Source organism: Pituophis catenifer, unplaced genomic scaffold, assembly GCF_029215685.1.
Source record: "Pituophis catenifer annectens isolate HBS135680 unplaced genomic scaffold, rPitCat1.0.hap2 SCAF_3, whole genome shotgun sequence".
In the NCBI taxonomy this organism is placed as follows: domain Eukaryota; kingdom Metazoa; phylum Chordata; class Lepidosauria; order Squamata; family Colubridae; genus Pituophis; species Pituophis catenifer.
In genome coordinates this window covers 114,556,158-114,582,890 of record NW_027256883.1, presented here as the reverse complement: position 1 = coordinate 114,582,890, position 26,733 = coordinate 114,556,158, and the positions used below count along the sequence as shown (strand labels likewise).

The following is a 26,733-nucleotide window of genomic DNA, read 5'->3' as shown; positions in this document are numbered from 1 at the left end:
AGTGTGAGCCATGGCTAGAGGCCCCAAATTATCTCTAACATTATACAGTGAAATTACATATAATTTATATTAATTCTACCAGTGTCCAAACATATAAAGTGCATAAGTGCATTAATAATTCATAATGTGTACCCAGGTGCTAGCTCTTCTCGCTTTTCACTGGTACTTTCTCATTTTTATAGTAGTTGGTGTAGGTGTATATTGTTTTTGCTCAAATTTAACCCACAAATTAGCAAAGATGAGTACGAAACAGATGTCGTCAGAAAGTTTCCTTGGGAAAAAGAAAAGGCCCAGTGAAGAGACAGAAGAAGAGCCTTCAGCATCAAAGAAACATAAAACTTTTAACAGACAATACAATGAGTCCTACTTGAAATATGGATTTATCGAGATAGGTAATTCCCACGCGCCAACCCTGCTCTGCATAGTTTGTGGTGAGCGGCTCTCTAATGAGGCAATGAAACCCTCAAAACTGCTTCGCCACTTGAATGCCAAGCACCCTGGATTAAAAGACAAACCCCTGCAGTATTTTGAAAGAAAAAAAAGGGAACACGAAGGACAGAAGATATTTCTGAGGGCCACCACAGCAATAAAGGAGAATGCTCTGAGAGCATCATATTTGGTGGCTAACCGTATTGCTAAGGCTAAAAAGCCATTCACTATCGGTGAAGAATTGATCTTGCCCTCCACTAAAGACATTTGTCGTGAACTTTTAGGAGAGGCTGCTGTAAAAAAGGTAGCAAATGTGCCTTTGTCGGCTAGCACCGTGACTAGGCGCATTGATGAAATAGCTGAAGACATTGAGACACAATTGTTGGAGAGGATTAATACTTCACCGTGGTACGCACTACAGGTTGATGAATCTACAGATATCGACAACAAGGCAATACTACTTGTTTATGTGCGATATCTTTATCAGGAGGATGTGCATGAGGATTTATTATGTGCACTATCTTTGCCAACCAACACCACAGGAGCAGAACTGTTCAAGTCACTGGATGGTTATATATCAGGACAACTAAAATGGTCCTTTTGTGTCGGCATATGCACAGACGGAGCTGCTGCCATGACCGGACGGCTGTCTGGTTTAACCGCTTGGATTAAGGAGGTTGCACCTGAGTGCGAATCTACACATTGTATCATTCACAGGGAAATGCTGGCAAGCCGAAAAATGTCACCAGAATTTAACAGTGTATTGAATGATGTGGTTAAAGTTATTAACCACATCAAAGCAAACGCCCTTAACTCGCGTCTATTTGAGCAGCTTTGTGAGGAGATGGACACAGAGCACAGATGCCTTCTCTTATACACAGAAATAAGATGGTTATCCAGAGGAAAATCACTATCCAGGGTGTTTGAATTAAGAGAGCCATTGCAAAGATTTCTCTCAGAAAAGAAGTCATCACTGGCAGCACATTTCAGTGACAAGGTATGGCTTGCAAAACTGGTTTACCTGTGTGACATATTTAGCCTGCTCAATGAACTCAATCTGTCCCTTCAGGGGAAAATGACAACTGTTTTCAAGTTGGCTGACAAAGTAGCTGCATTTAAAGCCAAACTGGAGTTGTGGGGACGGCGTGTGAACAGAGGCATTTTGGACATGTTTCAGACATTAGCGGGGATTTTAGGAGAGACTGAGCCTGAGCGTTCATTCTCCCAGTTGGTGCACGATCACCTGTCTTTGCTTTTAGAAAAGTTTGAGCGCTACTTCCCAACCACAAAAGACCCACGAACTGGTAAGGAATGGATCCGCGACCCATTTGTCAACAAACCAGACGAATGTAGCATGTCTGTACAAGAAGAAGATCAACTGCTGGAGATTGCAAATGACGGCGGCCTTAAAACTGTATTTGAGACAACAACTCTGCCGGTGTTCTGGATTAAAGTCATGGCGGAATATCCTGAGATTGCCACTACAGCTCTTAAGTCCCTTTTGCCTTTTCCAACATCCTATCTGTGTGAAGCGGGGTTTTCTGCAGTGACAGCAACCAAAATAAAACAACGAAATAAACTGGACATAAGCAAGACACTTCGGGTGTCATTGTCTCCTATTACCCCCAGATGGAACCGTCTCGTTGCAGAAAAACAAGCTCAGGGTTCTCATTGATTCACTAGATTCTAGTAACTAGAGCGCTTAGTTAAAGTTTAACTGTTAAAATGTTAAAGCACTTTATATTTATGTAATTGTATTTTATTTTGTAAGGCATGTTTAAATACAATAAAATAAAAGTTGTTTAATCAAAACAATCTGATATATAAACAATCAATGTGTCGTCGCGAACAACGCCCCCCACCCCTGCGCGCGCTCAGCGGGCCACGGTAAAATTATCAAAGGCTGATTGGTCCGCGGCGATAAAAAGGTTGGGGACCACTGGTATAGGGTCTTCTGCTTGAGAAGGGGGTTGGATTAGAAGATCTCCCTTCCAACTCTTTTATACTGTTACCATTATTTACAAATAACCAGTAATAACCATGGTACTTAACTATGCTTTATTGAAATAGCTTTTAAAGTTGGCTTGTTTTAAAAATGGCAGCTAAGAATCAAAAACAGTTCATTGCCAAGCTATGATTAACCTAGAAATAAGAGCAAAAGAGCCTGGATTCCTGTATGGGAGTATTATGTTTTTAAATTACAGAATAGTTTTTGATGTATGTCCCATTTTTATGGTTTGTTTTTATTGTACACTACACAAAGGAACATTAATGAAATGACCAGCTACATAAATATGATCAATAATCTCAAAGGAAGATTAATCTAAATTCCACCATATGATATTCAAACAATCATTTCTATTAGTAATAGTAAGTAATTTCAGATGACAAATCCTGAGAGTTTATAATCAAATTTTTAAACTATCTAGAAATATAGACATTTTAACAACCTAAGCATTTCATTTATTGTCTTTTTAATACATACACTGATACAAAAAGTTATCAGTCTCTGAAACTTACTTGTTTATTCTTGGTGGATAAATAAAAAGAGCTTTTAATGCATTTTAAGTTCAGGCAAAATGCAGTCTCTCTGGTCAAATCTGAAAGACTATATTACATCTTTGATGATCAACTAAGAGTTATATAACTTCTCATGCTTTTGCTCCAGCCCCAGCCTTGGGATCATGGAATGATCTGATGGAGAGGTTTACAGATTACAGATTAACAGAGTTGGAAGGGACCTTCTAGGTCATCTAGTCCAACCTCCCACCCAAGCAGGAGACATCTTACACCATTTCTGACAAATGGTAGTTCAGTCTCTTCTTGAAAGCTGATGAAGCTCCCACAACTTCTGAAGGCAAACTGTGTCATTGGTTGATTGAGGGCAAACATGAGTATTAATAAAACCAATCCTGGATCTTTTTAAGCCATAAAAATTGGATAGTGAAGAGAAGAGGACTGGGAAGTAAGGCTGATGTAGAATAAACCAGCAAGGTCCCTACCCTATGGAACAATTTATCCTTCGAGAGTAGGATAATCCTGACCCTGCCAGTCTTTCATAAAGCTTTGAAGACCTGGCTTTCTCTCCAGGCATTGGGCCAGGATGACTAATGAGTCTATCATTAGAAATACTTTGATGTAAAACAATTATCGGTTAATGTAATGTTTTTGTTTGGTACATTGTTTTTGTATCGGTTTTATTCTTCGGTTACGTACCTAGAGTTTCAGTTTGCATGTTGGGTGGCCAAATAAAGTAAATGAACAAACACATATATAAATAGTTTCCATCATACTTTCCTTGTAACGTTCCTTTATTGCAGTTAATTGAAGCTAGAACCAACACAAAATCCCATACAACACCTTAATATAGCATCACATTATCTAGCCTAGCCTTTAATCAGGTTGAAATTTCTTTTACAATATTTATTTATAAGTAAGTCCCATTTAGTAAGAATCCATAGCAATTTCAATTAAAGATTTATTTTCTACAAAGTCAACTGTTCGTATAGTTTCCTACTGATTTCAGGATAGGAAAGGAAATGGATCTAGTTCCCCTTGAATATCCTCTCTAGTCTATCCCAGTAACTGTGTCTATTTGTTTATTGCACATTAATTACGGTTTCTTATTTTTTTGTTTACTTTATATCTTTGCTGGATTTTTAAATAAATAATGCTAGAAAATCAGTAATTAAGGCTTCCTTCATAAGGAAAAAAAAGCTGACATTGGGAAAATTAAATGATCTATTCAACTAGCAAATAATCAACTGTTCCTCATCAAGCCAAGATCAATAGGAAGAATAACATGGGATGAGCCTATAATTGTTTAGTACGCCTTCCTATAATAAGGAATATTATAGGTAATATATAATAAGTAAGCCTATAATATTGCCTGCCTAAATTAGATATGCTGATGTTGCAGTTGTGCTCTAGTACTCTCCTCTAAAACAAAATCAAATTTAAAAAATCTACAAGATAAATTAAAAAAGCTAGAAAGGACAATATGGAAAACCTTGAGCTATGTAACTCATAAGTGCATAACTCATAAAAGATATTATTAAAAGTTTGCAATTCCAGACCAAATAATGAGGAAATCTTGATGAGTAATAGCCTATGATGCTTGGTAGCCTCTATTAAGATTATCTGGAATAATTCATGTGCACAATAAATTAAGTTGCTAATATTTCAGTAATATTTTGCTTCTAATGCAATTTTCTGCATACCTACACAAAAGAAAGGACCACTATTTTGCTCACTGGTAAATACTCACTGTATTTCAGACAGTTTGAATGTTGTTCTTAAAAATATTTCTATGCACCTAGAAAATACTCTCCCCTAATGCAACTGGTTTTGTTTTATGTAGAAGTGTCCAAACATTTTGACTCAATTTTTCTGAAGCTGTTTGAGTTAGCCTTCAAACTGATTAAAATTCACCTGAGTGTAAGGTTTTCAGTTTTATATAATCAGTTAATATAGTCCTTATCCAAAGCATAACATGTAACATTTATTTTCCAAATAAATCTCAAGACTTAGAGAAATGCATATTCTCCATAAAAATCTCAGGAAAAAGTTTGTTGCTTGCATTGTGATGTGCAAAGTGGTATAAAAATGAATTAAATGTGTAAATAAATAACAACTGTATTAACATACCTGAGATGTTCTACATTAGGAACACCAGTTGGGCATCTTAGAATAGCAAAGATATTACTTGAAGCAACAGCAAGATGTTCTTATTGACAGCAAAGATAAAAGCTCCACCATTTAGAATTATTAAAATTCACACTGTTTTCCCCAAATAGCTTACAAGTAAAAAAAGGCAGGATAAGAATCATCAATATGTGTTTTAATTATCAATATGTGTTTAAAATTTTTATTATAAACTAAAAACAAAAGACAGAAAAAAGACAATAACAAAACAAAATCACATACATACATTTGAGGTTGATTCAACCCCCATATACATACAGTTCCTAAGTAATGTTACATATCATCATACTATAGCTTCAATTAAATTTATCATATTTCATCTTGCATTTATTAGTCTTCTTGTATCTAATATTACCTTATATATATTTAGCTTACTATTTTCAAATCTGTGCTATATGCTTTTCTAACATCTACCTCATATCATTTTTACTTCTATCCATTTATACCATTTATACCAGCTTTGATTAAATATTGATTCATGTCTATCTTTAAGAATATATGTTAGTCTATCACATTCTGCACACCACAAAATTTTGTTAATAATCATCTGATCCGATGGTACTTCTTTCGCTTTCCAAAATTGCGCATATGCAATTCTAGCTGCAGTGGTAATATGAATAAAAAGGTACCAGTCTATTTTCCTCACGCCCCCCGGGTTTATTCCTAATAAGTAGACCTCTGGTCTCAGTTGAAAGCTAACTCCTGTAATCTCCATGAGCCAGTCCTTTATCTTACTCCAGTAGCTTTGAGCTTGTACACTTGTCCACCATTGGTGGTAAAATGTACCCCTGGCTGACCCACATTTCCAGCTGGAATTCCAGGAAACATCCTTGCGTTTCTTGCTGGTGGTATATGCCATCTATATAACATTTTAAATATATTTTCTTTGAAAGACACTGCCATCATCATTTTTGCGTTTCTATTCCATATTTGTTGCCATTTTTCCAGATCTAATGAGTATCCGAAATTCCTCCCCCAGGCTATCATCAAGTCTTTAACTATTTCATCGGCTTCCAATCGAGACAGGAGGAGATTGTATACCTTAGTGATGCATTTCTTATCACCTTCCAGTAGGGCCTTATCCAACTCTTGTGGTGAAGTAAAAATCCCCCATTAGCTTTATCTTTTTGATACCTTGCTTGAATTTGTATGTATGCCCACCAGTCCAAACTGATTCCTCGTAATTGTAACCGCTTTGGATCTAAGATTACCCCCACCATCCAACAATTCCTTGTAAATCAGAGGTTTATTCAAATTATATAGAGGTGGGTGTGTAGTCGCCTCGAGGGACACGAACCAATATGGAACCTTACTATACATCATTCCCTTAATCTTATCCCATACCTTAATCAAACATCCCCTTACATAATGATTCGTGAAATATTTATGCTGTCCTGTTTTGATTGGCCAGAGGAAATAATGCCACCCCTGCTGTAAATTATACCCTTCAATTTTTAATATACGCTTCCTCTTCAGTGTTATCCATCTTTTACCCAAACCAGGCAAGAAGCTTGATAGTACCGCCCCCAATTGGGGAGTCCCAAACCTCCCCTTGTTTTATGCTCCTGCATCATTTTTCTTTTGATACGTGGCTTTTTCCCTTGCCATATGAATTTTCCAGTTATCTGATCTATTTTACTAAAAAACTTTTTCTCTAATCTTGCTGGAGCCATTTGGAAAAGATATATCCATTTTGGCAACACATGTGCCTTTATCACTGCCACTCTTCCTAGCAGGGATAGCTGTACTTTCCTCCACCGATCTAGATCATGTTCCATTTGCAAGATAAGTTTTTCATAGTTTTTCTTTTTTATCGAGGAGCATTTTGGGGTCAACCATATGCCCAAGTACTTTACCTTTTTAACTATTTGTATTCCCATCACATTCTCTATCTCCAATTTCCGTGTCCCCTTGAGATTTTTAACAAGTAATTTGGTTTTGTCTCTGTTAATTGTAGACCCACTACAATGTTTTAGAGCCATACTTTTTCTGAAATTTGGAAATGAGAAAAGCTTAGGTTAGGGTCTAGGTACGCTTGCCTAATTATTAAGCATTAGACCATTTTTTTTAATTTAAATTATCTCTAAGTTTATTTTCTCTTTGTATTTATAGCATGTTTGAGAAATATGGGATTTACCAGCCTCCGAACCTGGTTTCTCAACACCTCAAAATCCTTCTAGAAGTCTCTTGTGCCTTCTAGGAGGTTAGAGCTACAACTTCCTGAATTCTTAGGCACAAATGTGATTAAAAGCCATTTTGCCTGATAATTTTGCCAATTGTAATCTTGACCCAGTGGGAGCACCTGAAGTTGGGAAAGGTTGTATTGGCTCAACTCTGTAAAGAAACCATTGCCAAAGTATCTATGGTGTTGAAATTTTAGTCACTTCTGTGGTTGAACATTTGCTTATTTAAGAATATTTATATGGTCACCCAACTCACTCTCAGTGACTCCGGGTGGCTTACAAAGATAAATAGTCAATATAAAAAACAATAAAAAGCAATAACTCCTCCCACTTCCCTTGTGACAACAATCAGTCAATGAAATAAGCTACTTCAGGGCTTTGTAAAAAGCGTCAAAGTGGGGGCCAATCTTATTTTCGTGGGGATTATGTTCCATAGGGAGGGAGCCACCATGGAAAAGGCCTTTCTTCTTGGTCCAGCTAGATGTACCTCTTTAGGAGAGGGGACCCATAGCATTCCTTGTCTCCTCACTCTGGTGGGTCAAGTAGATGTAATCGGAGAAAAATACCACCAGCACAAATTGTATCTGAAATGTTATCCATTTTTCATTCATGGTGCAATCTGAAAAAAACCCTGCATTAGTTGCTCATGTTTGCTCCTGGTTTAATGATTTTAATGGCTTAACCATTTAATGATTTTAAGACAATGGAATAGAATAGAAGGAAGGAAGTAGAACAGAAGTTGCAAAGAAACACAGCATGTCTGATGTCTGAGCCAAGCAAAGTCTAGGATGCTTAGTTCTTGCTCCAAAATGATTGCTGATTTTGGGAATAAAACATTGTTTAATCTCTTCCCATAAAGGGTGAAGAATATTATAGCGTTTGCCCATAAACAGTGAAGAATATTATAGCCATAAAGGGTGAAGAATATTATAGAATATTATAGTCATGCTATTAATTACATTTTTAATTATAGCCAGGTAAAGTTCCAGCCAAGCAAAATAAAGATCACCAACGTGGATGTGTTTTATTATTTAAAAGAGGAAGAAACAGAAGCCTAAATCAAGTATTCTGTGAGTGAATTTAAATGGATGGATATTACTGGGAAGTAAAAAAATCAATCTGTATAAGCTGGGAAGATTCAGCATGACATCGAAGGCCTAGAAATCTTGCATATAGGCTTGTGTTCAAGATGTAGGTTGTCACGCAACCCACCAACTAAATATTATGTTAGACAAAGAGCTATGGACAAGAGATGAGATAAAAGGAACATCAGGAAGACATATTTTAAAGAATAATTAGTAAAACACCTTCAGAACACAAGTATCTGGAGAGGTGAATGAGAACACTGTTTTTTTCATGGATTGGAATTAGTGGTGGGTTTCAAAAATTTTTATTACCGGTTCTGTGGATGTGGCTTGGTGGGCGTGGCATGGCTTGGTGGGTGTGGCTTGGTGGGCATGGCAGGGGAAGGATACTGTAAAATCTCCATTCCCACTCCACTCCAGGGGAAGGATACTGTAAAATCTCCATTCCCTCCCCAATCCAGGGGTAGGTTACTGCAAAATCCCCATTTCCTCCCAATCAGCTGGGGCTTGGGAGGCAGAGAATAGATGGGGGTGGGGCCAGTCAGAATTTTTACTACCGGTTCTCCAGAACTGGTCAGAACCTGCTGAAACCCACCTCTGATTGGAATGAAGATCTTTGAGCACAATCTCTGTGGTTTATTTAAGAGCCTGTGAATAGTGGCATTTGCAGGGTCTCACAAGCATTACCTTTTGGGCATCTGTGCAACATTTCCACACACATAAAATAGGCATGGGTTGAAATGCCATAAAACTACTTGTTCACCTTGATTTCCCTTGCCACTGCCCGGGTACTTCATGTGTGAAAGCAGTCCAAAAAATTCTTGGCATTTTGAACTGCCTCAGTGTTAGCTTTCATCATGCTACTAATTACATTTGTAATTTTTTTTCTTGATATTAAATTATTTAAATGAGCACATACATATTTTACACTATTTTGAAATCCAGAGTGTTATAATGAATCCTCTTTTTATCATGTTTCTAGCTTTGTTTATTGTTGAAGACATAAAGTTCCATTTTTGTTTCAAGCTAAGAAAGAGGTACAAACACCTTTTGTAACTTTCTCGCCTGGTTCCTGCTGATCTTATTTTTTTAACTGATGTCAGATATCATTCTTGCATTTAATGTATTATGAAAATAATTAGGATGTTTAAGATGTGGATGCCAGTCTCTTGGCCTCATTCCAGCAGTGTGTCAGTCTGAATTCACCTATCAGTTTGGAAAGATAGTCTGTGTGTCATGTGGAACTAACTAGACTCCCTGAGCTGCCCTCTCTGCTAGAAGCAGCAAGAGCTTTTTTCCTCCCTAAAGAGCAACGGTGAGTTGATTTTTTCCCCTAAAAACAGCCCAGGAAGAGAGGCTGGTAAGAAAAACTGCTCCCACCATTCCTCCCATTCCACCACAGCAGCCTTCAATTAATGTTTGGAATTTGCAAGAAGTTGTAAGAATTTAGAAATCAAGCAAGAACTCTTGCTTCATCAATCTGGTTATTTCTGTTGATGCAGGTAAAAGATTTAAACAGGGATCTGTGCCAAGTTTAATTTCTTTTTCTGTACTATAAATTTATTGTCTTTAATTTCTCTGTACCATTTCAGATATTGTGTATATTTCAGCCTATAATCCATCTTCAGGCTGGGCAGGAATTTTTTTTATTCATATAATCTTATAATCTGTAAATTATTTGAATTCCACTCCAGGTTCTTTGCAGTGACTTTTTCCTTTACTTGTAGCAGACCATCGCCATCTTGTGGTTTGTCAGGAGTATTACATGCTTTTTTTAAACCAAGGTCTTCTAATATTCAAAGTATGTATTTGGGATATATTTGGGATAAAAATGTGTGGATTTTATCCTTAGTTTTAAAGTAAAATTTGGTTTTCTTTGATGACAATAACCCCTTTCAAGGAATGGCTGATTTCCCCAGTCACATGTCTCTAATTCTAATTCTCCAGGCACAGCATGCCATAGCTGGCTGGTAATAGCAGTAGCTATGTGAAAACAAGAGGCATCTCTTGTTTACTGTACTTTTGGTATCATACTGATGTTTTGGGTTACCTTCCTAATTTTGGACCTTTCACATATTACATTTTTTCTTGATATTTATATGTTGATTCTTCTTCCTGTAAAATATTTCCAAAATATGACTGGAGGGTATTAGACAAATATTTAAATAAATAGCAACCTTGTCATTCATTCCTGAAATATCATTGGCAACAATGTGAATTGTGCCCAGAAATATATTAAAAATATATCAGTAAACAGCACATTTGTAACCTGTCCATGAAATGTATTGTGGTTCGTCAACTGCCATGCCAGCGGAGATGGCAGTCGAGTCAGAGGAGATGGAGGGGGTGCCTGGGTTGCCAGCGGAGCCAGCGGAAGGCTCTGAGGGGCAGGAGGTCTCAGAGCCAGATGCAGAGCAGGGCCCATCTATTCATGCTCAGGCAGAGAGACAGCTGTTTTGTGGGCCTGAGCTGAGCGAGGCGTGGTTGTCAGAGACATCCGTTCATGCTCCAGAAGAGTTCCCTCTGGTGGATTCCTTGCCTGGATTTCCTTGCCACTAACCAGGTTGGTCAGGACTCTTTGTGTTGGGATTGAAGTGCCAATTGAGGCTCCCTGCGGGGAACTCGAGAGACTGCTATGGCTTGTAAATCACCTATGGATGTGTGACCTGGGCCTTTGTCAGTGAATGCCATGTATTCCTGCCTTTCTAAATAAAAGGGGGGTTCTCCTCACAAGTAAGCTGTTCAGTGGGGCTCATGAAGGCTGGGTCAGAACAAAATGTTTCCCCATGTGATCATCCATAACATCCTACAGTTGAACAAAAAAGCCTTAACTATCTGTTACTCATTTGTTTATAGTAATAAATATACCGTATTTTTTGGAGTATAAGACACACCTTCCCCCCCCAAAAAAAAGAGGGTGAAAATCTGGGTCCTCATTTTACCAACCTCACAAGGATGGAAGACTGAGTCAATCTTGAGCCGGTGAGGATTAAACAGTTGACAGAATTAGCTTGCAATACTGTACTCTAACCACTACAGCATCACGGCTCAAATAAATGAATAAATATAAATAATATAAATATAAATATAAATATAAATATAAATATAAATATAAATATAAATATAAATATAAATAAATAAATGGAAACCTTGGTTTTACCTCTTAAATGCGGGGGGAGGGCAATATGTTGACTCTGTAAACTGCTTAGAGAGGGCTGAAGAGCACTGTGATGCAGTATATAAGTCTAAGTGCTATTGCTATTCAATTTCTATAACCACCAAACTCAACCAAGTAACTCTGGGCTAACAGCTAACAATTCAAAAGTATAAAACAACTAAAATAATTTTAAAATATTAAAACAGTAAAAACATCCACAAAATCAATAGAAGCATTACTCAAGATGATTTATCAATCAATAAAGCTATGAAACCGGTCCCTTAACATATTCCAAGCCCCAGGCCCAGATACATTTCTAAATTTAGCTAAAGGCAGAAATTCTTATGAAGCAGAGATGTACAACATGCTCTGAATCCAACTCCCATCAGTTTTGGGCAATTGCTGTTCAGTAAAATCTATCCACATATAAAGCATGGAGTTGGTCAGCTTCTTGTCCATATGCACAAAAGGATTACCCAGAGGACTGAAAAAAGTGATTTCTGACAGGTCCTTGCACTTTTGACCGGTCTTCGCACTTATGACTGGTCATCATTTATGCCCATTGCAGCATTCTTAACAACCGTGTCACTCATTTCACAACTGCTTCTCTTCACCCTGGTGACAAGATAGGGAGAAAAACGTAAAATGTGAGGACAGTCGTAAGTTCGAGGACTGGTCAAAAGTGCGAGGACCAGTCAAAAATAATTTTTTCAGCTCTCTGAGTAGTCCATATGCACAAAAGGATACAGCAATAGAGAGGGATGAAGGAAGGGAAGGGAAATTAGAGTAGGAGTGAGGGTAAGAGAGGGAGGAAGAGAGGAGGAGAAGGAGAAAGGAAGAGGAAGTAGGAAGGAGGAGAAGGGGGGAAGAGAAAGTAAGAAGGAAAGAAAAGAGAGAGGTGGTAGGTTTGAGGAGAAAGATTGCTGTACAATAAAAAAGATGAAAGGGAAGAAAGGCAATCCCAAACAAATATAAAGATATTAAGATAAAGAATGAATTGTTAAACTTTAAAGAATAAAAGAGAACAAATATGAATAAATAGCAATAATTAGAAACACACATACAAACATACAATGTATTTTCTTTGAACAGAGTATTTAGCCAGTTCACAAATTTAAACAATGTTTAGTCATTTCAATTAAATTTACAATTTCTATATTTCCTTTTTGCCATTTTTTTTTTTTTTTGCTTTTAATTTATATGCCGCCCTTCTCCGGAGACTCAGGGCGGATTACAATGTGTTAAGCAATAGCCTTCATACTTTTGTATATTTATACAAAGTCAGTTTATTGCCCCCACAATCTGGGTCCTCATTTTACCTACCTTTGAAAGGATAGAAGGCTGAGTCAACCTTGAGCCTGGTGAGATTTGAACTTGCAGTAATTGCAAGCAGCAGATGTTAATAACAGTGCTTTAGTCCACTGTACTAACCAAGGCTCTTGGTTAGATGAGATTTATTCCTCATCTATTTTTTTAAAAAACCAATATTACCCTTCATCCTCATCTCTAATCTTAATCAAATTCAATTTTCCCTTCTATTCTATATTATACCCCTTCCCATTGTCATCTATTTTTATATCCATCCTCACGTTGGTTAATTATGTAATATTACAGTTGTTTAATACAAATTCAACATTTTAATATAAATCAATTAGTTATATAACTATCTTTTTTGTATATTAATCAATATAAACATGAATATTCCAATTATTTCCATGCAATCCAATTTCTTACAAATCAATTAATTATATTTACCAATAATAATAAACCAAATAATTTCCCCCATATATTCCTCCAAACCACAACTTAACCATTTCTGCTTTCAACACAATATACAATTAATAGTATCTCAATTATTACAATTCCCTAGTTAAATGGAGCTTTTTTTCTTTTGTGTTTTAAAATCTTGAACTCTCCTCTTTTGCCCTAAATTTCCCATTGTTTGCAGTTTTGCACCTACCTTTTTTGGTGAGGAAAAAGAAAAAGAAATCTCTCTCTGCCTCATTTTGTCACGTTGCAGCAAAGACCCTGCTTTACTTTCAGTTTTGTTTTTTCAGCATAGCTAGGGGGAAAAAAATCTGCTCCAAACACTCTTTGCAGCTAGCAACAGAACCCTCCTCAAAACAGCTGAGAGCAAATCAGCTGAGAGTTTGGAGGCCAATCTAATCAACTTGTGCTAATTAACCTATGCTGAAGCCAAAAGGGGCTGTTTTTTCTATTTTTGCAGGCACCTGTCTACTCATTTGTTTTCTTTTAACACTGATCAGCTGTAGGGCGGCCCTTTGAAGCCCTGCGGAAAGAGTTTAAACAGTTTTTTTTCCCTCTAGCCATCAGCTGGGACTCAGGAGGCAGCAATAGATTGGGAGTGGGCGGGGTAAGCGAACGGTGACAGGGCCGGGAACCGTGGCCAGCCAATCTTATTACTGGTTCTCCAAACTATTAAATTTTTTTACTACCGGTTCCTGCGAACCGGGAGCAACCCACCACTGCTATGGCTTTTGATATATGTGTTCCCACCAGAGGTCTCAAGGAATAGGTAATCTCAATCTATTCCAAAGACAACCAGTTTCACATTGATGACCTGTTATACCTGGTGCCAGGAAATCCCTAAGGATCCACAGATTTATCCAACTTTGTCATTTTTTTAAATACATCTGGAATACTGATCACAAGAACCCAACCTGCCAACTTATTTTGTTTGTTTTGAAATTTTGTGCATATCTAAGAATCTATGGAAACATTTGTGGTGTGGTTACCATTGTTCTGCAGTTTGCTTACATAATGTGCAACTTGCAAGTGAGAAATCACCTGCCACAACAGGTTTGTCTTTCAGTTCAGTTTGGACGCAGGGTATTACATTACATTGGTGGAATCTCAAATCTGTCATATAAATCTCACTTTAGTATCACCATAAGTGTTTCTGAGGTGTGTGCATATATCTGACAAAATGTGTATTGAGATGTCACAATGGAAACAAAAAACAATGGAACTTGCACCATGACATTTCAAATATTTCATCATTTCGGCTTAACTGAAATGGGAATACATTACTGCACCTTAACTGAAACTGACAATATCCTCAATCAATAGTAGCCTGTTCCAGTGAGCTTCATTTTCTGATTTAACTCTCCCTCCCCAATAGCACTATCTCTTTTGAGGTGCTTCCTATGTAAAAAGAGAAACAGCTCACCATCTCTTGACCTGCAAGGCACATCAAGCTGATTATCAGGGCAGAAAAGGTACATCAAAATATTCAATACAAAATTTGGGGTCCACTTTCAACCTCTTGCCTCTTAGTATACCGGTAGTAATTTTACAAAATAGAATTACAATAGTAAAAACCAAGAGACACTGAAAAAAATAGAATAAATAGAGTAGAATGTGCAGAAAAGGAAATAAAAGGAGAAAAATAGGCAATTAGAAAAGAAGAAAAATAAGTATATAGTAAAGAAATAAAAGAAATATATAAACAAGTAACTTTCCAATTTCATCACAAATATAAACAATTGTAGAAACATTTGGAAGAAAACAACCCACTCAGAAACCATCCAGTACGCCACACAATTTTAGCAATTTATCAAGTCTTCTTAAAATACAACAAAAGTTTTCTTCCCATATCCCATCTTTTATCTATAAACAAATCCACAACGCTTCATTGTTTCAGTCCTGATATCAGCAAAAGTCTATTAAGGACTATCAGAGATAACAACATACCTATTTGTTTGACAAATTCCAATAAATAAATAAATATTTTAACCTAATCAAATAAACCATCTTTATATTACCTCCTTTTACTTCTAGCAATTCTCTGCAATTATTTTTGCCTTAGCCCACATAAGTACTTGTGAAATTCTGCACATTTGGAACATGCTGTTGTCATATCATGTTTGCAGAGGAGGAAAGAGAATATTTGCCTGAAGTAGTTTTCAAACTTCCTAGGAGTCAAATGAGATGCAAGAGTTAATGCATTACTCAGGAGCAACTACCGTAACTACACTTCTCTGTTTCAGTATACATATGGGTGAGATTGATTTTAATTTGTATTGAGGGACAAAAATCCTTTTACAGATAAAATATGCTCCCTGTGAAAGCATTTACTAAACCCATGATATACAACTATGTAGTTTGGGCAACAACCTCCCATTGTCTGAGTGCTGCCATGATATAGCCAATCAGTTCCACATATAGGATGACTTCTTAGGGTTACTGAAAATTTTCCCTGCAAGTGTGAAGGAGGGAGTAGAAGGTGTTGTTCCAAAGTATGCTACTCCATTCACTGAGGGCCATGAAAGCGACTCATTTTCCTGTATGACATTGTGACCCATAACCTGACCCTTTTTCTTACTTGACTGAAGGGGTTCAGTGTCCGATAACTAAATAAGGGTAGGGATAGATTAAACAGATCCCTTGCTAAAGCCCTTTATTTTCTCATTTTGAGTGACAGCTATTCACCTCCCATATCTCCTCTCCTTATTTTTAGATCATACACTTCAATTCAGCTGCTTAATATGCAAAGAACTTACATTAATTTCCCCTCCCCAGATGTGCAATATAACTCCCCCTCCTCAACACATTCTCTGTTTCATTTCCTCCAGAGACTTTCAATTCATTGCAACAGCTGCTCTGCAGAAATGTTAACCCATGAAAGTCATCTCACACAGTTTCTTCATCTTGCAAGAAAGTGTGGGACATAGTTTGAAGCTCTGGGCTTTGGAAAGGCTCTCTACCTTTAAGACTTTTGTAGAAGGGAAAACTCCTTTCAGCATTTCCCGTCACAGTTATACAAGATAGCAGTGTAGGGTAATCTGGGAATGTAATCCTCCCAGTCTGCTGTTCCTTTTCTGCTCATTCAGTTCCCTCCCTGCATTTATGGCTGCCAGCTCTGACCTGCAAGAAAACCAGCCTAGCCTGTTTCTTTTCTATTTTTTGCCTTTGAGAATAGTTTGATATACCTATATAAAAATCAAAAGTGAATTGCTTAGTTTCTCCTCTCTTCAGTCAAACTGTAAAACAGAGGTCTTCAAACTTGGCAGCTTTAAGACTTGTGGACTTCAACTCCCAGAATTCTCCAGCCAGTTATGCTGGCTGGAGAATTCTGGGAGTTGAAGTCTACAAGTCTTAAAGCTGCCAAGTTTGAAGACCTCTGCTGTAAGAGATTTTTTTAAAAAAAGTTTAAATGATTTGGATTCCAAATGCAAAATTGTCCAGTGTGTCACCGTTGCCTTTCCTGGTAATTCAAAAATACTGCAATAATTACACATGAAGCAACTCATAATTCATACCCAGTCATTGATAACATGGACTGTGATCCACAAAAGTTTCTGAGATAAGATGGTAATCAGTTAACTTGTTGTTTTGCTGCAAAAGATGATGCAATATTTCTTTGGCAATCCAGATTTGGTGGCTGAGATTTCAAACCCATGCTATATAATACTATGTCAACATGATTGAGTGATCCACTGGGATGGGGGTGGGTGGGAAGTGTGTGTGTTCAGAAAACATGTAAAAATGAAAGAGGAGCTTCGATCAGACAAAATTGTGGTTAGCCTGATTCTCCATGGACAGCCTTCAATATGATTTATTTGCAAATTTAGACCAGAAACTTGGCAATCTTCTCTTCTTGAAAACCTCTGTAGTCTGCTTGGTGGGCAAGAGGCATCACAATGCTGAGATTGTCCTCTAGTGAACTTGAAACTATCTACTCATTGAATACTGTTGGAAAGGCACACGTGTGCCAAGTGGTTGCTTTGTCACTTCCTGCCCTATTCCAGCAGGCCTTTGTTAAAGCCTTGGACCAGCCATAAGCAGCTTAAATCTTTTTCTTACTCCATTCACTGGGACATTGGCTTCCTCATGGGAGCCTGTCAAAGGCTTTCCCTGGTTGCTTTGAGTTACCGGGATATTTCCTTCTTCCTCATGTATCAAGGTTACTTAGGTGTGACTAGGTTTTTTTCAGTTTCTTGCTCTAAGAACAACTCTAGTTTAGCAGTAGCATCTCTCAAAAGGACCAAAGATTATCACTTGCTTGTTTGCTTACTTACATTCCGAATTTTAGATCTTGTCTTCCGATTTCAGCTTGGTCAAGCTGGCACCCAGCTGCTAAATATTCTAAGACAGGCTTTGCAAACTTGGCACCTTTCAGTTTTGTTCCCAGCATTCTCAATTTGGGAAAGATTATTCTTGGATTACAATCCTGTGCTCATTTCCCTGAAAGAAAGCACCATGTCTAAATAGTCATTTATAGGCTTGTGCTGATGTTCAAGAGAATAAACTGAATGTTGGATTTACTTCTGGTTAAACGCTGCTGTTGGCTGCAAAATTACATGGTGTCCAAAATTGTCATCAACCTTACAATGAAGAGTGTTGTTTAAAAGAGAAAAAAAAAATCCCTTCTAATTTAAAGCACAGCTTTCACTTCCTATTTGTATTATGTTCAATGGTATTGTCTGTTGACATAAGGCCTTTATAAGTAATGACCAGCACTTTGAATTGGACTCAGAAAACTACTGGCAGCCAGTGCAGCTCCTGCAGAATATATATGACTTGGCTAAACTGTCCAAACTGTTATTTGCTGGGCCACTGTATGTTGGATCAACCACAATCGTCAAAGGCAGCTGCCAAAAAAAAAAAAAAAAGTGTTTGCAAAATGATGAGAATTTGAATGACTGTTACCATAGCACCAAGTTCCAGAAGTAGCTACATCTGGTCCATTAACTGAAGCTAGGTGAAAGCTCTCCTGACCTTTGACTTCACTTACTATTATAAGAGGAGCTGCAAATTCATTTGAAAAAAAGACTTCTATCTTCTGTCTACTTGTGGACAGACTTGCAGTACCATATTTTTTGGAGTATAAGATACTCCGGACTATAAGACGCACATACCTTTTTTGGTGAGGGAAACAAGAAAAAGAAATCTGCCTCTGCCTCCCAGCAATTTTGCCTTGTTGCAGCAAACAGCAAATAGCCTGCTTTACTTTCATTTTTGTTTTCAGCATAGCTTGATTAGCACAAGAAAAAAAAAAAATCTGCTCCCAGCAATTTACCTCCTTGCAGCAAGCAGCAGAGACCAGTGCAAAACAGCTGAGAACAAAACAGCTAAGAGTTGGGAGGCTGATCCAATCAACTTGTGCTAATTAGGCTGTGCTGAAGCCAGCTGTTTCTTCTTGCTGCTTGCTGCAAGGAGGTAAACTGCTGGGAGGCAGAGGTCAAAGAGTGGGGGCCAGTGGGTGGGTGGGGCTACATTCGGTGTATAAGACGCACCTAATTTTTCACCCCCTTTTAGGGGGGGAAAAGGTGCATCTTATACTCCAAAAAAATATGGTAAATAATTTTTTCTCCATTTGTTGTGGGATCAAATTAGATGACCCACACTGGGAGAAGATATGGCAATAGAACCTTTTTACTTTTTGCTTGATTTCCTAGTGGATTTTTTTCCCCTATAGAATAGAACAGAATTCTTTATTGGACAAGTGTGATTGGACACACAAGGAATTTGTCTTATAGCAGTGGTTATATTATTTTACAAGGTGGGCTGGGATTCAACAGCATTGTTTTCAGATGTTCCCCACTGCTACCTGTGGTGTCACTCATTGGGTGAATAATTTTAAATCTCCAGCAACAGTGCCACAAAGTGCCACAAAGAAACACCCTATTCCCCATGGTAGTCAGTGTTTTTATGAAATCCCTGGAAACAGTTATAAAGAGATTTGGAGTACAGCATCCTGAATATGTGATATATGATGCTATCACCCCAAATTTAAGCTTTGATAAAATAACATTAAGGCCCTAAACAACTTTAGACCAAAAGATATGTAGTAAAGTGCCATATATGTATATGCATCTAGCATTTCCACTTGTCAACAAAAGTGTTCTTGATCTTGTAGATCAGGGGTGTCAAACTCTCATCGTCACAGCATTGTCACATGATGTATTGGGACTTTTTCCCCCTTCTCTAAGCTGGGCGGGGGCAGGGGCAGCACGTGACACATCCGGCCCACTGGTCATGAGTTTGACACCCCTGTTGTAGATATTTGTTTGGCAATCGTCAAAAAGAGAGGCCATGCCATCCAATACACTCCCTCTTAAGAGAAAGGATGTGCCTTCTTCTTTCAATTTAGACAGATGCTGAAAAAAACAATTCACCTTGGAATGTGACATCGTAAGGTAGGATTATTCCACTACTCGTGACCCATTTTATATATTTTATATATTTGAGTACAAATTATATATGTATGTATATACCTATGCATCATGCTGTTCACCTTTGAAAGAAATAATCATGTGCAAAGTGAGAAAACTGATTAAGAAAGAATAAACCAAATAAAATTATGACATAAGAAAAAGAAAAGGAAATCTAATGAAATCTAATTAACATAAACACCATTCATTATACTTCTTCATACCTTTTTATACTTACAAATCATATTTGCTTCCCCCACATACATACACAGCTTCATGTATTGCTTTTGTTCTTTATATTTTTATCCCTCTCTTTTGAGGACCAATTCAACTCCATCCAGCTATTGTTTCCTTAGCCTTCCCCTTTCTTGTGATCTATCTTATTTATTGTGATCTTGTGCTCTACCTTACTTATTCTCTAAACATAACCAGTGTTCTTCTTCCTTTGTACTGGTCACTCATTACAAGATTCAGACTGTCCATCAGTCCTTGACCTGATCTTGTTTTACCATATGCTTCTTAAATACCTCTTGTGGAACAAGGCTACTTTCACAGGACTTCAGACTGACAGCTGCATGCCAAGCAAAAGACAGATATTCTCAGTCAACATCTTCTTTTCAGCACATGGCAAATGGCAGATTTCCCCATAACTCCTCCTTCTCCAGGTGGAAAATCTTTTATTATTTTTGGAAAACTGCAGGCAGTTCTCTGGCAGAGGAGAGATGAGCCAAAAAGCTGTATGCCAAGGAGGGGGAAGAGCTAAAATTCTCTTTCAATTAAAATAGAAATCTGCAAGAAGGATTTTATTGGTAATAATCTCCCGCAGGAGAGCCAGTTCAGGGTACCTATTCAGACATCAGGCTAGAAACTGGGCTACTGTGAGGTTTAGTCCTACTTTAGGCACAAAACCAGCTGGGTGACTTTGGGCCAGCCACAATCTCAGCTCTAGGAAAGAGGCAATGGCAATTTTTTCCAAAAACCCTTGCTAGGAAAACTGTAGTGATTAATCCAGGAAGTTGTCAAGAATCAACACTGACTTGAAGGCTCAAAAAAACAAAAGCAAAATACAAAAATCAACTTCTTACAGAGGTAGCATCAGTTGGAAGGATAATCTATCCTTTACAGAAGGATACATTTCTCAATTTAGCCCAAAGGTGGTTTTTCAGGAAGCAATTGGACGTTCTTATTTTTTCTTTGAAGACATTTAGCTTCTCATCCAAGAAGCTTCTTCAGCTCTGACAGGATAGTAGGGAATGGAAGGATTTATATTCCTTGCAGGCAGCTGTCATTTGCATCCTTTTAGAGCAGGGCTACCAAACTCGCGGCCCATGGGCTGGATGCTGGCCACATCCATGCCCGGTTTAGCAAAGGGGAAAAAGTCCCATTATGTCACGTGACGCCACCATGATGACACAAGTTTGACACCCCTATTTTAGAGGGTCTTTGAAGCACTTGGAGGTTTATCTGTGACCTCAGGGTCACCTGAGTAGTAACCCTGAGGTCAGGTGACTACACAGTACTCAGTAGTAGCAACTTCCCAAAAGTTGCTCTTCATTCCCTCTTGTACAATTTTGATTAGAATTCTGCAGAAACACCTTGCAAAGCATGCTTAATGAATCCTGCAGTGTTTTGTACTCACTCTTAGTACCTTTCCCTTTGCCTAAGGGAACAATAAAAACATTTGTTCTAATTATTAGGAACAGATGCAGCCTTCACACATATGATAAACAAGTTACATGGCTGCTCCATTAATGAACCATATCCAAACATTAGCATTCCCTTAGCAACACATCCAGATTCATCATGTTTGGTGTTCTCACCACATTTATCTTTTCTTTTCCAATATTTTTTCTTTGACACCAAGAGTTACAATATTCATTTCAGTTCCCCTACACCACTATTATTCCCAAACAGACGTCTAAAACAGTGCTTCTATATTATGTCACTTCAACACCAACTCAAATATTTCATCACTTTTATTATTAATTCCATTCACTAGGGCACGATGTTTAGCCCTTTTTATGTATTTCAAAACCATTTACTAATTTTTCATCATATTTGCCTTTCCTCCTGCCTCCTTTAATTTGAATTATTCCTTGCTCTTTTCAGCTGTATTCTTTATAACTCAACTTTTCTCTCTGTACACATTTTGCATAAGGTCCAGCATACATTTTAATTTTTGAAATTATGATTTATTTTACATTTTATAAAATATTTTAATGTTATATGCATTCTGGAGGTATAGAGCATGGCAGGTAGTATAAATAAGCTTTAAATAAATAAATGATTTCTTCAAATGCAAATGCATGTACAGTCAGGTCCAGAAATATTGGGACATCAACACAATTCTAACATCTTTGGCTCTATATACTACCACAATGGAGTTGGAATGAAACAAACACAATGTGCATTAACTGCAGACTGTCAGCTTTAATTTGAGGGTATGTACATCCAACTCAGGTAAATGGTGTAGGACTTACAGCAGTTTGCATATGTGCCTCCCACTTGTTAAGGGACCAAAAGTAATGGGACAGAATAATAATCATAAATTAAACTTTCCCTTCTTAATACTTGGTTGCAAATCCTTTGCAGTCAATCACAGCCTGAAGTCTGGAATGCATAGACATCACTAGACGCTGGGTTTCATCCCTGGTGATGCTCTGCCAGGCCTCTACTGCAACTGTCTTCAGTTCCTGCTTGTTCTTGGGGCATTTTCCTTTCAGTTTTGTCTTCAGCAAGTAAAATGCATGCTCAATGTGATTCAGGTCAGGTGATTGACTTGGCCATTGCATAACATTCCACTTCTGTCCCTTCAAAAACTCTTTGGTTGCTTTTGCAGTATGCTTTGGGTCATTGTCCATCTTCACTGTGAAGTGCCGTCCAATGAGTTCTGCAGCATTTGGCTGAATGTGAGCAGATAATATTGCCCAAAACACTTCAGAATTCATCCTGCTGCTTTTGTCAGCAGTCACATCATCAATAAATACAAGAGAACCAGTTCCATTGGCAGCCATACATGCCCAGGCCATGACACTACCACCACCATGCTTCACTGATGAGGTGGTATGCTTAGGATCATGAGCAATTCCTTTCCTACTCCATATTCTTCTCTTCCCATCACTCTGGTACAAGTTGATCTTGGTCTCATCTGTTCATAGGATCTTGTTCCAGAATTGTGAAGGCTTTGTTAGATGTTGTTTGGCACACTCTAATCTGGCCTTCCTGTTTTTGAGGCTCACCAATGGTTTACATCTTGTGGTGAACCCTCTGTATTCACTCTGGTGAAGTCTTCTCTTGATTGTTGACTTCGACACACATACACCTACCTCCTGGAGAGTGTTCTTGATCTGGCCAACTGTTGTGAAGGGTGTTTTCTTCACCAGGGAAAGAATTCTTCGGTCATCCACCACACTTGTTTTCCGTGGTCTCCCAGGTCTTTTGGTGTTGCTGAGCTCACCGGTGCATTCCTTCTTTTTGAGAATGTTTCAAACAGTTGTTTTGGCCACGCCTAATGTTCTTGCTATCTCTCTGATGGGTTTGTTTTGTTTCTTCAGCCTAATGATGGCTTGCTTCACTGATAGTGACAGCTCTTTGGATCTCATCTTGAGAGTTGACAGCAACAGATTCCAAATGCAAATAGCACACTTGAAATGAACTCTGGGCCTTTTATCTGCACATTGTAATTGGGGTATTGAGGGAATATCACACACCTGGCCATGGAACAACTGAGAAGCCAATTGTCCCATTACTTTTGGTCCCTTAACAAGTGGGAGGCACATATACAAACTGCTGTAAGTCCTACACTGTTCACCTGAGTTGGATGTACATACCCTCAAATTAAAGCTGACAATCTGCAGTTAACGCACATTGTGTTTGTTTCATTCCAACTCCATTGTAGTGGTGTATAGAGCCAAAGATGTTAGAATTGTGTTGATGTCCCAATATTTCTGGACCTGACTGCATATATGAGCTAAAGAGTGATAGTAAAAGTCTGAAATCAGAAGGCTTCAGGGGAAATGAAGTAATTCAAGGCAACTGTTTTAGCTGTCTAAAAGTGAACCTCAAACTTTTGCATACAGAACTTTTGCATTCAGTTCCAGAAATAGGAACTCCCCCTTATAATCAGGATCTATGGTAACAGTAGTCATAATATTTAAAATTGTTTTTTCCACATTATCTATCTTCCCACTGCAAAGTTAGTTGTCTTTGACATCTTTTTCCAATGTGCAAAAAGTTATTTGGAAGCAAATTGGAATCAGAATCTCAATCCAATATGAGATTTTTGTCACTAGACATCAGTTGGTCTTTTATAAGAATCTATATTTCCAAAATAAGTTATATATTTTGACATTCTTTCTAATTAGTCTCTATCATTGAAATTAATGAAGGGTAAACTTACCTGAATAATTTCAAATTGGCAAATTAATCTGTTTTCCAAAACTGAGTCAGAAAATGCGTTCTCTCCTCAGACTCCAGTTTGTTGTTCTTCTAAAGGATAGAAGAAACCACACACAGGCCTGTCCCAGCCAGGGGTGACTATTTCAGTCTTTATTATTGACTTTTGAGAAATATCTTTGCCAACCTGCAGGTAGAACATAGATTAGCTATATAGCATAGCTTGCCTGGCTTCTAGCTTCCTTTTCTAGTATTTTGCTAGAATCTTCTAGAATCTTCCACCTGAGATATGTTGCCTCACTTATTTTAAGAACAGGGATTAACATTAATCCCTGTTCTAGATTTGTACTCCAAACACTGAGATGCTGTCTTAGCGGCCTTTTAGATAGGAATAGACAGTAATAAATTGGAATTAAGAGCCAATATAGAGATTCAATTTATAATTACTCATCTTGTAATGCTGCTGCAGGTTACTATAAATAGGAGAAGTCACATTGTTATAGATTTCACTTCAGACTTCTGTGAATAGCATTATTCATATGGGTTGTTGTCGTGGGCGATAATTTGCCAGAATCTTAAATCTGACAAGGTTGGTTAAAAGTAAGTTATTTCAGTAAATCGTGCATTACCATGGAAGCTGCCTATCTGACAATATTCCTTCTGGATCTGAATGATTATTAAAAAAAAAAGTAAAAGCAAAGTATTTTTCCATATTCTTATGTAACACTATAAACCAGATGTTCTCAGACTGCAGTAGCATCATCATCACACACACACACACACACATACCACCCGATTGTGGTTAGGGTTGTGCAAGAGATAAATATGCCACTTTTAATCATTAAATATTACTGTATGTGTCACAGGGGATCCCATACATTTAAAACTATGACTGCCTTCTGCAGGCCTGAACAGACAAAGCAGGCAGCTGAGGCCTGAGGACATTTCTACAGAACTCTCACTTTGCCTGTGCAAGCAAGGGAGGAGGTCCATCAAAACTCATTGTTACTTTTGCTAGGCCAGCTTGAATCTGGGCTACATAGAAAAGCAGGGTGCAAAACCCAGAATGAGTTTTGATAACACACTTTGCCCAGTGGTGGGATTCAATTTTTTTTACTATCGGTTCTGTGGGCGTGGCTTGGTGGGCGTGGCATGGCTTGGTGGGCGTGGCAGGGGAAGGATACTGTAAAATCTCCATTCCTTCCCCACTCCAGGGAAAGGTTACTGCAAAATCCCCGTTTCCTCTCAATCAGATGGGACTTGGGAGGCAGAGAATAGATGGGGGTGAGGCCAGATAGAGGTTGTATTTACCGGTTTTCCGAACTACTCAAAATTTTCACTACGGGTTCTCCAGAACTGGTCAGAACCTGTTAAATACTACCTCTGACTTTGCCTACACAATCTGATTTTTTTTTTAAAATGCAATTCTTTTAAAGATATCCTTTTAAAAAACATTTTAAAATGTCACCTATGAACTTTGAAGGTTGGATACTAGAGGGAACCAGAAGGAACAAAAGATTACAGTTAAAGAAGAAGAACGCTTATATCTGATTTACTAAGACAAATGGAGCAAAATAATTTCATGTTGGAGTATTGAAGGATATTTTTGAACAATGGACCCAGAAGTTAATTTTAAGAGTTGTTGCTATTTTAGATAGTGTTTAAAAGGTATTATGAAAGAAAAACAAGTTTTACCAGATAAGACTGAGACCGATTTGAAACTGGATTTAAAAATGACAGAATGTTTTTTTTTTTAAGGAGTTACCCTAGATATACAAATGAAACCAGTTGATGTTATAACAATTAAAAATGATATACAAATAACACATCAAGATTGTGACCTGGATACCTTTCCTATACTGAATTTACAAAAGAGACTTGTTAAAACTTTGAAGAATTTTGTGTGAAGGGACAAAGAAAAGAAAAGAAATAAAGTTCTATGACATTATTTGAAAGGACAAAAGATTAAGGTTGTTAGAAGTAAAAGAAATTAATATAAATATATAGATAAGATTGTTGTCTCTGGTAACCTTAATGGATTTTTTGCTGATCAGAAAGGTTTTAAGGATTTGTTAATAAATAACAAATGGTATATGGGAAGAAGAGATCATTTGTGGGTTTTTTTTTTAGAGAAGGTGATATTAAAATTGTTTATTTTTGTTGTGATGAAGGAGGAGGTCAATTATTTATATGGTTTTTTTTTCTTTGCTTTGCCATATTCTTATTTTTTTTCTATTTTCCTTTTTATTTTTCCTTTTATACGCTTTTTTGTTCCTTTTTAGTTCATATTAGTTTTTATGTCTTTATTTGTAACGTTTAACAAAATTACTACAAAAAAGGACATTTTTTTTGACATTTTAAGAAAATTTTAGTTATGTAACGATCACTGAATCTTAGTAATTTTCAAGGGAATATTACATTTCACAAAAAACAAGATTCCTATTGCAAGAATAGCAACTATTAAAAAATCATAACTCAAGCATGGAAAAGTCTACCTCCTTAGGTTTTGTTTGATACTTTACTTTTTTTCCTGGATTGGGGGTGGGGGTGGGGGTGGGGTAAAGCAGGGGAGGGGCACAGAGAAGCTGGAATCATGATACTTC

The 26,733-nt window shown here is 37.5% G+C and overlaps 1 protein-coding gene across 1 annotated transcript; it reads left to right on the top strand.

Annotated features, from left to right (window-relative positions):
* The first annotated feature begins 238 nt into the window (after positions 1–238).
* Positions 239–2,104, top strand: LOC139315032 (SCAN domain-containing protein 3-like). Its single transcript, XM_070941054.1, has one exon. The coding sequence runs from the start codon at positions 239–241 to the stop codon at positions 2,102–2,104; it is 1,866 nt and encodes a 621-aa protein (XP_070797155.1).
* Positions 2,105–26,733: the final 24,629 nt, after the last annotated feature.

Coding starts and splice junctions, on each gene's coding strand:
- LOC139315032 (XM_070941054.1), top strand. CDS start 239: ATGAGTACGAAACAGATGTCGTCAGAAAGTTTCCTTGGGAAAAAGAAA.